The 14,462-nt window shown below is 36.2% G+C and overlaps 2 protein-coding genes across 2 annotated transcripts; both read left to right on the top strand.

The window, feature by feature from the left end:
* The first annotated feature begins 226 nt into the window (after positions 1-226).
* Positions 227-5,066, top strand: AAP6 (amino acid permease 6). The gene is made up of 7 exons (XM_086590986.1): positions 227-471; positions 553-786; positions 949-1,042; positions 1,545-1,756; positions 1,853-1,998; positions 4,062-4,289; positions 4,405-5,066. The coding sequence occupies exons 1-7, from the start codon at positions 360-362 to the stop codon at positions 4,834-4,836; spliced, it is 1,458 nt and encodes a 485-aa protein (XP_086447112.1). The 5' UTR covers positions 227-359; the 3' UTR covers positions 4,837-5,066.
* Positions 5,067-9,248: 4,182 nt separating this feature from the next.
* On the top strand, positions 9,249-13,000 carry LOC147519389 (uncharacterized). Its single transcript, XM_086594859.1, has 4 exons — positions 9,249-9,715; positions 10,221-10,725; positions 10,800-11,005; positions 11,106-13,000. Exons 1-4 carry the CDS (start codon positions 9,647-9,649, stop codon positions 12,096-12,098), a joined length of 1,773 nt encoding a protein of 590 aa, XP_086450985.1. The 5' UTR covers positions 9,249-9,646; the 3' UTR covers positions 12,099-13,000.
* The last annotated feature ends 1,462 nt before the right edge of the window (positions 13,001-14,462 follow it).

Here is a 14,462-nt window from a genome sequence, read left to right as displayed (position 1 = left end):
CACAATGCCGCTATTTAAACACTAACCAAGGGCTAAGCTCGATCATCTTTCTTTGTTTACAATTTATAAACGGCCTTATGTATGTGCACCTGTCCTTACTCCTTAGTAATCTTTTACAGCTGCAATGATATTCCACACTTGGAGCTGTAATAAAATTGGACTAAAGATTCAGCAGTAAATGCGGAATCGCCTTGTCCTTATTACCTTATATATCCCTCCTCTCCTTTTTAAACTTTTCTCTCTCTAGTTTTTTACTATAAATACATTGGTGCTCTATATAGAACCTCCATAAGACCATAACTGTGTGCCCATAGGCCATAAGCTCAGAACACACAGCACTCATAGTCAGAGCAGTAGAAATGGCTTCGGAGCAGAATAAGAGCAGTTTTTATATGGAGCATGAACCAGTAACAATGGAAAATGGTCATGGTCTTAAGAACTTTGACGATGATGGTCGTGAAAAAAGAACTGGTACTTGATTCTTCCTTCTTTAAATTTTTCTCTATGGTATTGTTTTGCTTTGTTTTGAAAGATTTGTTTTGTGATGTTCAGGAACTTTGATGACGGCAAGTGCTCACATAATAACTGCTGTAATTGGGTCTGGGGTGCTGTCTCTAGCATGGGCTATCGCTCAGTTGGGTTGGGTTGCAGGTCCAGCTATTCTCATGGCCTTCTCTATGATCACTTGGTTCACTTCTACTTTACTTGCTGACTGCTATAGATCTCCTGACCCTGTAACGGGGAAGAGAAACTATACTTACATGGATGTTGTCAAGGCCAACTTGGGTAACAAACTAAAGACATCTTTTTATCGTTTTTCGAAGTTTTGGGAAATGAATATTATCCTTTTGGAGTTCAGCACCACAAAAGAAAGTGGAAAGGAAATCTCTTGAAACTCCCAAAATCTTTGTGTCTGTAATCGTTAATGTATGTGTTTCTGTCTTGCAGGTGGCATGAAAAACAAACTATGTGGAGTAGCACAATATGGAAATCTTGTTGGGGTCACAATTGGATACACCATCACTGCATCCATTAGCATGGCGTAAGTATCAAAGGCCTTGATCTTGTGATCTTGTTAGAGATTCTGTCTTGGTCCTGGTTGCCCATTGATTTTAGTTGTTTTGCTTTTGGCCGGACTCAAAATTCAACAAGCTAAGGCAAACATGTGACAAATTTAAAAACACAGAATCTTAACCATTTGTACTTTTTTTTTGTAAATAACCATTTGTACTTTTTTTTTTTTTTTGGTAAATAATCATTTGTAATGTGAAAAGTGAATGGAGGATAGCATGCATGACACATGAAAAAGTAACAAGTTAAAGCCACACATAATTTGTGCCATTTGTACGCGATCTATAAGAGAGTCAGGATGGTGTGTATATGCAGGATAGCTCCTACAAATGCACGTACACCGCCCGATTTTCCCTCGGTTGTATACAAATGATCGAGATTGTACATCCTATAACTGCCCAGTTTGGTATGTCGAAGTAACATTATTATCCTTTTTCCTAACAGTAATTTGTTATTCAATTTGGTTTAATCAGGGCAATTAAAAGATCCAATTGTTACCACAAAAATGGTCACCAAGGTTGCAGCACATCAAACAATCCCTTCATGATAATCTTTGCAAGTATTCAGATCATCTTATCTCAAATTCCCAATTTTCATAAGCTCTCATGGCTCTCGATTGTTGCTGCTGTAATGTCTTTTACTTACTCCGGCATAGGCCTTGGACTTTCTATAGCAAAACTAGCTGGTAATTACAGCTAATTAAGAGTTACTGCGAAATTCTCTTATGATAAATTGGTTCTGTGTTATCTTAATTTAGTGGTCCTTGGTTCATGTTTTGTAGAAAATGGACACCATGTGAGGACATCTCTAACTGGTACGACAGTTCCAGAGGATGTGACTGGATCAGACAAGGTATGGAAGACCTTCCAAGCCATTGGAGACATTGCCTTTGCCTATGCTTTCTCCACTGTTCTCGTAGAGATACAGGCAAGTCATCTTATCCATTTTATGTTTGCAATCTATAAATTTTTAAGTGAGTGCGTGCATAACTTCATTTAATTTTGCCAGTGCCAGACTTACTAGTTATTATTAAGGGTTGTATCAAATATAAGTGACAACTAGCTTAATAACGAATATTAGGTGACTACAAAGCATATTTGGTATATGTGTCATCTACTTCGTCCCTACACGCACAATGCAAGCTCGTTGCTTCGCATAACCTACATGTAAAGAGTAATGACACAATACATTTTTGTTTGCATCCGTGCATTGAATTTTCGACATGTGCTTAGGCGGTGGAGGTTTCATAAACACTGGGGTGTTCAATTTTCACCATTAATGAGAAAATAATATCTAGAACTTCAATTCTTGGCTTCAAGACACACAGATCAAGATAGTAGCATGATTAAATGCATGTATGTCACTGAGGTAAGTCAGCTAACGTGTGCTATTCTTAGTGACTCGCCCTAGTCCTAACTCCTAACAAACCTCAATGGATGAGTATCACAAGTATACAGAAAAAAACAATAGATATCAAATCCTAAGAGAGACAAATGGTTTTCTGATCCTTCACCAGATAGAATGCTTGTAGAGTTGTAGACCAATAATTCGAAAGAATGCTAGGCTGCCCTACTGATGTGATAAGGTTGTCTTTATTAGATATCTAAATTTGTCAATTTATTTTTTGGATTCCCAAAACAAACACCTGCCTCCCAAAGCCTTTGTACAATTAGACTATTTTAACGACCTATTTTATTAGCATTTTAAGATGGATAGGTACATTTAGTAGTGGGAAGGCAAAGTTCGAAATGTGAAAGTTTCAATTTTTTTTTGTGAACTCAAAATTCATGTACTGGTCCTACTTCCTAGCCTCCTAGGATCACTATCTGGTCCGAGTATACCAACTTAGAAAAATCCACATTTTGGAAAGTGAATCAATTTTATAAAGAAAAGTGGTCAGTATGTGCATACATAAGGAATCAAGTTTTTTTTTTTTTCACTTTAGGGCACTCCGTGATCAAACATTCTTGATTCTCAAGGCCACGATTAAAAGGGAGAAGCCCATCAAACGTGTTGGCTTTACTAGCACATGGAGCATTGACAGAGTATATATATTTACGGTGGTCCATAATTGATGTCTCTCAAAGTCACTGTGTTTTGGCTGTGGGCTGAATATAGCTTTTTGACGGTCTTTGATCAATTACTATTACTATGAGGACCATATTTGAAATGTAGACTGATTAGCCTTATTCATTTGTTTGCAATCAAAAAGCAAATGCCTTTGTTTGTACATCTTGTGGTCATTTGATAGTTGATACTCTGATGGAAACAGTTTCAACGCTAGTCTTTTTCCGTCAATAAAACAGGTCTTCTTACTGTGGGCCCATAATGGGCTAATCTGAGTCAATCCAAGCCCAGAGTGAAACAAAACTTCCGGACCCACTCGTATCTGTTATGGTCTTGATTATGGCCCATTGCCACCAGCTTTTGAGGTCTTAGTCAACCTTCAAACTATTCGCAAAGCTAGATTGCCAGTTTGCCACATTCAATATTCGAAATGACTACTGTTGAAGTAGAATCCGGATTAGTATAGCATTCTACTTATCGAAATGTTTAATATTGAAGTAGAATCAGTATTTATATGTACTAGATCTCAAGCCCATCAATTTGTTTCCACTGTAGAAGTGAAGATAATGTTTTGAGTTTAATCTCGAGTCCGGTTCCTCTATAACCGGGTACAGAGATTGATCTCTGTACCACACACACACATCTCGGAGCACACACACACATTTCGGATTTGAATCAACGGCGAGATAACACGGTTACAGAGATGATATCTGTACCCGGTTGTAGAGATCTCGAGTTCTTTAATCTCAAGGCCAGTCCGTGTAATAATTTTTTATTGTTTGGTTGTCCAGTTGGATGAGTAAAAATCAAGCCTAAAAAAGAAACGGTAAAATTATTAGATTGACTAGCGTCCTAGACATGCTACATTTCATGTGTTGCAGTAACTAATAAGTTGTATTTCCTACCACTATGCTGAATTTCAGGACACACTGAAATCAAGCCCTCCAGAAAACAAAGTGATGAAGAAAGCATCTACAATTGGAGTTATGACCACAACCTTTTTCTATATGCTCTGTGGTACACTTGGTTATGCAGCATTTGGTAATAAAGCACCCGGAAACTTCCTCACTGGATTCGGTTTCTATGAACCATTCTGGCTCATCGATTTCGCCAACGCATGCATTGCTGTCCATCTCATTGGAGCATATCAGGTAAGGGTACAAAACATTCAGGATAAAACAATGTCGCTGTTGATCTAATGGTTAGTTCAGTTTAAACCAATGAGGTATTAGTAAATAACAATCTTTCTAAAAACACTGATACCAGGTGTTTGCCCAACCCATATTTGGGTTCGTTGAGAGATGGAGCTCCGACCGTTGGCCTGAGAGTGGATTCGTGACAACTGAACACCGCGTGAGTTTCCCATTTGTTGGTACATACCCCGTAAACTTCTTCCGTATGGTTTGGAGAACAATATACGTTATAGTGACTGCTGTGATCGCCATGTTACTGCCGTTCTTCAACGACTTTGTGGGCCTGATTGGTGCTGCCTCATTCTGGCCGCTAACAGTCTATTTCCCCATAGAAATGTACATTTCACAAGCCAAGCTGCGCAAGTATTCTGCTACATGGATTTGGCTCAAAGTATTAACTTGGGCCTGCTTGATAGTTTCACTTGTTGCTGCCGCTGGATCAATTCAGGGCTTGGCCCAGGCCCTCCGAACATATAAGCCTTTCCAAATTCAAGAAGAACATTGAGTCAGTATGTATTTTTGTCATATCGTAAAGCTGGCTAAAACTGATGGATTTGGAAAAGACTGTAGCAGTGCATAAATGATATATCCAAGGCTTATTTAGTTTGGTTATTTTTCTTAATTATTGAAGAGTCATAGTTCATCAAATGGGTCATTGCATAGTGATTAGTGAGGTCTGTAATGAGTTTTATCCTTCGCAGACAGGTTCAATGGGATTTCAAGACTTATTCATTAGCCTACTTTGATTTGTATGTAGGTGTGCAAACAGATAGGTTCGGATTCGGATATGTTCTGAATCTGAATCCGATTTCGGATAATATCTGATCAGAAAATTAATATTAATTAAAATTTTATTTGCTTTGAAGAATTCATTTTACCACTATAAAAACTATTATAAATATATATATTTGTCATTTATTATTATTATTTTATTATTATAATTTTATATTATTAGTTTATGATTTTATATAATATTTTATACAATAATAAATAAATTAATTAATTATATATAATAACTATTAATTTTTTAAATCGGATTGGATATTTTCGGATGCGGATATAACAATATCCGAATCCGTATCCGAAACGAGTTCGGACATAAAAAAAAAAGGGACAAAACTAAAAAGGACAAAATTCCGAAATAATGAACCAAAAAACCCACCCGCATTTCAAAAACACTCTCAAGGACAATAGTTGACTTTTGTCCAAAAAAGACAATAGTACCCCAGGTATGCACAGTGTCGGGTGCATACCACCTTAAGATGCTACCTTAGTATGCACAAACATCAATGCATACCAAACATCACAAAGAAAATGTTATGCACAAGTGTCATTGCATGCTACCTCTTGGAATGCGAGGTATGCACAATCGTCAGTGCATACCAAACATCATAAAGAAAATGGTATGCACAAGTGTCAGTGCATACTACTTCTTGGTATGCGAGATATGCACATACATCAGTGCATACCAAACATCGCACAAGAATTTGATTGTGGAAATGTATGTTGGCCGAATGGATGAAATTGTTAGTTGCAACTTTCAAGTGCCATTGATGTATGTTTTTGTTGGATAATGAATTTAAGTTGAAAACAAGTACTTTTTTAATGAATGTTACAATCTTTGGTTTACATTATATATTTTTCTTTTAATGAATTTAATTCATGCAATTGAATATAATATAAGTATTAATTGTGCATTAACCAAGTTTACATGTTGTGGTTTTGTACAAAACAAACAAACAAAAATCTCTTGTGCATACCATGTCAGTGTAGGATACATTATTTCTGAATTAACTGGTAATGTTTCAACTACACTATTTGTCTCTCCTTATGGATTTGCTTCAATGCAGCTTGAGATGGTTGTGTGTATGTATTGTGGTAGCTGACAATTAGTTTTTGTTGATGAACTACCACCACCAAAACGCAAAAACTGTTGCACCAAAGTCCGTGCATACCCCTTCAAGTGTGCACTGAAAACTACGCATACCCTCTCACATACAAAAATAATGTGGACTCTTGAAATTCGGGATAGATCGTAAACAAAAAATGGAACCAACAAACTAAAATAAACTTTTATTGAATTTGCAATATCCAATAGAGAATCATATATGTTTACTTGAATGTATGTGCAACTTCCTCTATGTTTAACATTGGAAAAAAAATAATTGTAACATCAGAATGCCTCACTCCTTTCCCCCCTCATTCCACCATGCCCCTCATTCTTTTGATGAAATTCTCATTTAATAAAAAAAACAACTCTAAAGCCTTATCCATAACATTGTTTTTATTCGCCATAAATAGAAAATCTTTAACCAAAAAAATTAAAAAATAAATTTGTTTTAGATAACTACCACGAATAAAGATTGAATAAGATAACTACTTTTAGATAAGATAACTATCAAAAAGAGTAGATTTTGGGTTTGAATAGAATTTAGCACATGTATGTTTAAATTTGACACTACTACTGTTTTTCATCCTAATGTGGGCGTTATAAACTTATACATTTTAAAATGCTTGAAACTTATATATTTTAAAAATGCAACACCACGTTATAAACTTATATATTTTAAAATGCAGATGCACCACGTTATAAACCTATATTTTAAAATGCATACACACCACAAAATTGGCATTTGAAAATTAAATGAAACGGGTTGGTTTAGAGTTTATTGTTTATAAATTTAGAATATAGGGATTAGGGTTTAGTGTCTTAATGTTTAGGGTTTAGGCTTAGGGTCTAGTTTATAGGGGTTAGGGTTTAGTGTCATAAGGTTTAGGTTTAGGTTTAGGGTTTAGGCTTAATTTAGTAAAGATTTTGGGTTTAATGTCTAAAATATTGGAGTTTTTTAGACTTAACGACTAGTGTCAAATCCTCCACAAAATATTGGAGACATAATATTTTTAGTTTTTCATTTTGCCCTTTCATTAAATGCCCTAAATTTTAAGCATATGGGCCACTCATATAGGCACAAATCTTGGTGTATCATTGTCCAAGGGCTCATTCCTGCACACTCATTCATTTTTCATTATATGCATTTTTTAAATGTGAAGTCGTAGTTATAAGTGAATTTTTTGTGTGAAATTTAATTTTTATTTTGTATCCCACTATATTACTTTCGGTAGATAGTCGGTTATGTTTGTTTCCAAGTGAGGATATTTTCGCCTATTCTTGGTAAAGTTGGATAACAGGTGGTTAGTTCCATATTCTTAAATTCTAAACAAATTTAAGAGGAGTCTTAGGACTACTAAATATTTATAACTAAGTCCTCTAGACTAATTTTCTGATTCTTTTTCCCAGTGCAAGTCTTGCGATTGTGGTGGTCCGTCGAATGACATTTTCGGCACTTATGACGCTTGTTGCGCATTGCACCCGTATTCTCAATTCTCTTAAAACATGGTCTACCAGGACCCCTCTTGACATTTGGTGGTAGCACACTAAAATCCATAGCACTGCAAAATCAACCAACCACATCATTAAAAAAATGTGGTATGCACAGTTGTTAGTGCATACTCAAAAAGTTAGATCCATAATGAATCGAACAAAAAAAACATCGAATCAAATCAAAATAAACATATATTAATAAAATAGTTAACAAAAACAAACAGTAAAAAATAATTCAACAAACAAATAAAATGAATCAAAACAAACATCGAATCGAATCAATTTCGATTTGAATAATAAAGTTGAGACAAACCTTCAAATCGAATCAAATGAAATATAGAATCTCTAGATTCAGCTTTAATCTTCAATCGAAAACGATTGATCTTGTGTTTTCTTTTTGCTTCGCTCGATGGTTTTTTCAATTTTTTTGTTTCTAGTTCAAATGAATGATGACTTATATACTACGAAACATAGAAGGGTATAATTGGATATTAAAAAAAAAAAAAAAAGTCAACATGGACTTGTCCTTTTGAATGATTAAAAACTAAAAACCAGTTTTATTAGTGATTATGACGTCTAACTTGTCCTAACCAATGATTTGTAAATCCGGCTGGTTTTATCAGTGATATAAACTGGAATTAGGGCCTTTTGGCTTATTTCTTGAAAAAAAAATTATCCAAATCCGATATCCAAAATTTTCACATAATATCCGATTTTTCAAATGTCCTAAATTCGAATATTTGGATATCCACTTGCAGCCCTATTTGTATGTAACTTGAATTTCGGTGAAATTCTTTGAACCACGCATACTGTTTTGCAAGCTCAGAGGCCCGATGTTCTAGCAAGTAGCAACACAGATCGAAAGATCTCTCAAGTGTGGACGTCCTTTTTCATGTCAACAAAAGTATGGACGCCAGTAGGGTATGAGGAGGATTAATGAGCATGACTTGTTTGGTCAGGCGTCAGGCCCATGGCATCTAGAATAGGTTGTTTCGGCAGCATTGCAGAAAACCTCTACTCATTTTCGTAATGTATTTTTTAATAAATTCAACAATACCACTTTTCATGGAATATATTGGAGAAAGTCTTTGGGTCTTCCCAGTTCCAAATTTCCAATATGGTCGAACTATTCAGTATAATCTGTAATTAAATTGATAATTGCCCAGTGGCCCCAGTCAGGGTGGTCATCCAAGCAAAAGTGGAGAACACATCCCTTTCTAGGCTCCTGCCCCTTTCCTTCTGCAGTTCTGCAATTCCATTTTAATATACCAAAGGGTGTACACTCTTCATTTATTTTATACTTTATTCCTGCGCTCTAATCTAATATTAGACTCAGATTTTACTATCAGAAATTGTCAGCCACACTCCATCATCAGTAATTCAGTATTATATTTTATCAATGCACAGCCCAAGACCCAACCATTGCTATGTAAAACTTATAAAATTGAAACATATATATGACATGTTATTTTTTTGTTCTCAAGCGTAACAATTTTATTGATGCGTTACATACCCTCATTGAGAAACTTTTCTCAAGACAACTGTGTTTCCAACTTTGCAACCAAAGAGGGACTTGAGAGTTGAGACATTAGCAAAACTGGTTACCAAATTTTTTTTTTTCTTTTGGGTTGAAATTCAGAAATTCTTATTATTGGAAAAATGGGAATTTTATAATTTTGCCACTAAATGGGATGTGGACCCCAAGGTGTTTCTGGTGTAAGATTTGTTTAAGTTGATTGATACGGACAGGACTGAAGCAAGAAAAACAAAAAAAACGTGAAGTGTGAACTCCATCACATTCTGCTTCTGAGCCTGTGCTGCTAAAGACATTCTAGTTCTTTTCACTCCCTGTTCTCTCTAGTGTCTAGTTAAACCTTTCTGGGGAACACTTTTCATATTATTTGCTTCCTCTACTTACAAGCATTCCCCTACTATGGAAAAGAAGAGAGAGGAAACTAACAAGGTCACTCAAAGCAGCCAAGAAGCTGAGGCCAATGAGAAGGTTTGTTTCTTTCATTTTCTAGTTATAGGTATGCTCAGTGTTTTAAAAGGCGCTTTTACACTGGAAGCGTTCAGTTCAGTACGCCTCCATTCCAAAATAATTTGTCCACATTACTATAACATTTAGAATATATTTTTTTCATTAGAAATAAGACATCAAATTTGAGTATTATTAAGTGACCAATATAACCAATCTTTTGAAAATTTCCAAGTGTTTCAATTGTTTATTGATTTTTAATTGTTTTACGTTTGGTTATACAACTTCGATCTTTATATGTACATAATAGCTAGCAATTTTTCAGAATTAAAAAAAATGTCTTGCTACTTGGGTATTGGAAGTAGTCAACTTTTTCATATTTGTGGGTTATGCAAAAATATTAAATATAGGAAATGTTATTCTACCTAAATTCTTGAAACCCTTAATGTCCCTCTCTTGTTTTTATTGTTATTTTTTTTCGCAAATATAGTTTGTTTCCTTTTTTCATAATGTTGATGGTGATAAACAGGGCAAGGAAGATCATGGTCAGAGGGGTGTAAACCATGCTAAGAAAAATTTCAAAACTAGTGTCCCTTCACATGATAATGTATCTTGTGCAAGTCAGCAATACATACCAGTTCTCCAATGGCCATACACCACCCAATCTATTCTCCATCAGTCCCCAATACCTTTCAGGCCTTCTCTTCCCATTCAACAACCCCAAGGCAGTTTTTCAACTCAATGGAAAAAATCCTCATTCAACTCACAGCAATCACCGCAGGAGCCACAAAATAAGCATCCCATTTACCATCCTCTAAGTGGCTCAGTGTCATCAGAATCAAACCATCCCATCGGGAGCTTTTGGCTGCCTCCTGGAGCTGCTAATGCACTGCCCTTCACTCATATTGGAACCGCAGATGCTACTAACCGACAAACTTCGACTGGTGCTGGAGGTTTAACTTCATCAAGGAATGAACACCAGATTCCTAGCTTTTGTTATCAAAGCGGATACCCCCAACCAATGGGATATCCAGGTAAATGTGACATTATTACTTCTTTGTGTGCTTATAGATTCTGTAGTATGGTGAATATGGTGTTTCTGTAATAGGTACTTGGAACCCTTCTTGGTGGGGGCAAGAACAACAGCCACATCCTCCATGCCTTTTTACGTATCCTGGAGCATATGGCTACTTCCCCTTGCCACCACCACCTGTTTCCAACAGCTCAGTAGCTTTTGGAGAAAACCATCAAAGAGGATTTATTCGGCCTCAAGAAAAGCTTTCTCGTAAACACCAGCAAATGTGGGAAGCTCAAGTATGCTTCTTCTCATTGTCTCCTTTCCTGTATTTCACTTAGCTAATGTGTGACTGCCTGAGTGGAAAATCCTTACTTCTTTTTGTTCCTAATAATGCAGTCCTTAGAAAACATTCAACTATGGGCTGTTAATGGTCAGTTGAGAGCAGAGCTTGTTGTTTGTGGGAGTCGGTTAATGAAACTTGAAGCTGAAGTTTCTTCTCTGAAGTCGACATTGGAGTTATCCACTGTTGCTAGTAGTGGTGAGGCTGCTGCTGTTGCTGGTAGTGGTTCTGGTGTTGATTTAGTGGGGCAGACAAAGAAGAGAGGGAGACCAAAGAAAGGTGATCAAGCTTCTGTGCTGCCTTCTACTGATGAATCTCAATCCCAAGCTTTTAAGAGAAAATTTGCACCTAGCAAAGCACCAATTGTGAACGACGCACTGATTGCCTTGAAAAAAAGTCTAGACCTGGAAAAAAAGAACACTTGTCCGTCAGAAATTGGCAAGTCTAACTTTCGAGAACAAACTGGTGTAAAGATTTCGAGTGGATTAAGTAATGATGGCACTGTCTCTGAGCTCAACAGCACTAATCTCAAGACGCCCCTGGAATTGCAAGCCAAATCAACCTTGCACAGTCTAATTCATCAGGGCATGCCCCGAATCCAAACGAATGAGTTTATCCTTAACCCCTCTTTGGAGATGCAGAGCAAAGAAAACAACTTTAACTATCAGAAAATGGAGCATTATAAGGAAGTTAAAGTGGAGAATACTTCTGCCTCTTATAACGGAGCAATAACCAATGGAAGCCACGGCTGGCAATCAAAAATACTTTCAAATGATTATGAAAGAAATTTTGTGGATGTTGGATCCCAAGCATTCTATAATAATGTACATGTTATCAGACAAGGGGAGAATTTTATCCCTGGATGGAGTTTTATGAATGAGAACATAACACAACCACTTGAGGATGTGGCAGTAGCATCAGATAATGATGATAGCAAGGAAGAACTGGAGGATGCTAGCTCAGGGGCTGGCGAAATGAATCAGGACAAAGTCGTCAAGTGTTCCTATGAGGTGAATCCTTCTGGTGATACTAAGTCTTGGCTCAACTAAATTGCTTGTTCCCACAATATACTACTTCAGATTCACCCTCAACTGACCTGATACAGACTGTCTGCTCACTTGGCGACTTGTTTCTTAGCACAGAGAAGTTGGCTGGGATTTTGTAAATGTCAGACACATGTCAACTCTACATGGAAAAGAACAGGAACTAAATTGCCTACATCTGCTGGATCAAATAATACCGTATTCAGTATTGTGTACAATGGTTTTCATTTTTACCAACGCCTTTAGTTGACAAGTTGTCAGTTATAATATCAATTGATTTTTGCACACGGATATGCTTCCAAGTCCCTAGTCCCTACTTTCTGTTACAACTTTCAGTTTTGGCGAGGTTCACAGCGGCTAAATTTCCCCTTCTCATAATGATGAAATATATAATCCTCTTCTTGAGTGGTCTGGTATGAGATGAACTTATTAGCACGGAATTGATTTGGTCATCGAATATAAGCATTTAAGAAAATGTATAAACTATATAGGTGATGAACTCCCATCCCACTCTCTAGGATCCGAATGTTATATACCAGCGGAGAAAGGGGAGCCTAAAGTTCCCCTTCATGAGCAAGATCATCCAAAGTAGAAGAGGGGAGCAAATAGCAAAATACAGCAGAAATACTTCGTCAGGGAGCGTATTGAAGTTTGAGTAGGTTATTGTTATCGGAAAAGAAATGGTGGAGTTGGTCCAGCTCCTCTCCCTCTGCTTCTGGGCAATGACTTCTACGACACTCCTCGTCACCACTGCCTTTTGGGCTTCTTCAACTGGAAATAAAGATACAAGGGATCACAATCTCGCGGTTTGAAAAAATAAGATGGTATCTGTGTATTCTATTCCATAGAGATGAAATGCCACAAGTATGCAAACTGAGCTACACATCAGTTGTTCAGTCTTCAAACCGGTCTTTCAAGATCAATAGGTAGTATGGTTTCAATGGATTCTGATTGTGTGGAACAAACAGTGGGGGGCTAATTGACAAATGGGGGGGGGTTCAAATGGGGGGGGGGGGGGTTCTAAATTATTAATAAAGGAGGAGCTGGTTATAATTTCAGTGAGAGAGGTACTTCTCAATTAGATAAATAGAGAGATTAAAATTTGTCTGTTCGATGGTGAGAGTTAGTTCCGGAAAACCGGCTATCATATAGTGTAGAGATGACTAATAACATTTTCTAAGAAGCATAATACAAAATATCATGATATGAGTATTTATCGATATTCAATTTCTGGATATGTATCGTGGATATATCCTCCTCTTTAAGGATATTTGACATTGTTTCACATACAAATATCGTTGATATATCCAAAATATCGACAAATATCATAGATATTGTGGATATTTTTTGATATATCATAATACATTATTTATATTTATTTGAAATATAATGGTAAATATTAAATAAAATTGTTATATATACAAAATATGGTCAAATATCTCCAAATATCACAAAATATCCCAAATATCATAAATATCGTTTAAATATCATCGATATTTGCAGTCGTATATATTTCTGAACATATCGTGATATTTATATATATTTTTTTGAAATTTAGATAGATATCCCCAAATATCACAATATATCGAGATATTTTGTACTATGCTAAGAAATGCATGAAACATACCATGACAGCTACTTGACTAATATAGTGATATTTCAAAAAACAGTAGTGCTAATCTGGCCCTATTCAAATTCAAATAAAAGAAATGAATACAATATATGGGATAATTATAGTGTCGACTGACCAATACCATTGAGGCCTTCTTTAAGTACAAAAAGAAAGGTCAATTCCAAGAAAATTCAACACATACGCCATATTAACAGATACCGTTACACCTTTCAAACATTCAAGGTATTGGTTTACTACTGTTCTTGCCTACTCACAAATATACCATGTTAATCCTTAAAACCAAGAGTCAGGGCATCACCAATGCAGGCCCTTAAAACCCAGATCCACGTCACTTTTTTGGAGGGCCACGTCGGATTAACAGGAGCATAAAGAGGAGCTAAATCTCAATAATAGTTGGGTGTTCCAACAGAGAAACTAATAGAGTTATCCACTCTAAATCAATCAAATGAGAGAGAAAGAAATTTGGAGGAAGTAAAAGTCAGCACTTAAGTGGAGTCATAATGCGGATTTTCACTCAAAGGTTTGGGCTTTCGGCTCCTTTAAAAACATCTATAGAAATGAAGATAGTTATCCAGGATGACAAAACTAGAGGCCCATTTAATCCTTTTCCTTCCCATTAAAAAATTTGAAAAAAAAGTGCAATTGGTGATGCCCTCACTTCCATGCAACACACAATACATACATGTCAGTATAATATATGTACAACAAAAAGAAAAGTATTATGATGTCCTACAAGA

This window comes from Coptis chinensis, chromosome 2 (genome assembly GCF_015680905.1).
Source record: "Coptis chinensis isolate HL-2020 chromosome 2, ASM1568090v1, whole genome shotgun sequence".
Lineage (NCBI taxonomy): Eukaryota > Viridiplantae > Streptophyta > Magnoliopsida > Ranunculales > Ranunculaceae > Coptis > Coptis chinensis.
The sequence above is the reverse complement of the archived record's forward strand: the minus strand, read 5'-3'. Positions and strand labels throughout refer to the sequence as shown.

Excerpts from the sequence above, each read along its gene's own strand:
- LOC147519389 (XM_086594859.1), top strand. The coding sequence starts at position 9,647 with ATGGAAAAGAAGAGAGAGGAAACTAACAAGGTCACTCAAAGCAGCCAA. Across the intron at positions 9,716-10,220 it reads AAGCTGAGGCCAATGAGAAG|GGCAAGGAAGATCATGGTCA; the intron begins GTTTGTTTCTTT and ends GGTGATAAACAG. Across the intron at positions 10,726-10,799 it reads CCAACCAATGGGATATCCAG|GTACTTGGAACCCTTCTTGG; the intron begins GTAAATGTGACA and ends TTTCTGTAATAG.
- AAP6 (XM_086590986.1), top strand. The coding sequence starts at position 360 with ATGGCTTCGGAGCAGAATAAGAGCAGTTTTTATATGGAGCATGAACCA. Across the intron at positions 472-552 it reads TGGTCGTGAAAAAAGAACTG|GAACTTTGATGACGGCAAGT; the intron begins GTACTTGATTCT and ends TGTGATGTTCAG. Across the intron at positions 787-948 it reads TGTTGTCAAGGCCAACTTGG|GTGGCATGAAAAACAAACTA; the intron begins GTAACAAACTAA and ends TCTGTCTTGCAG.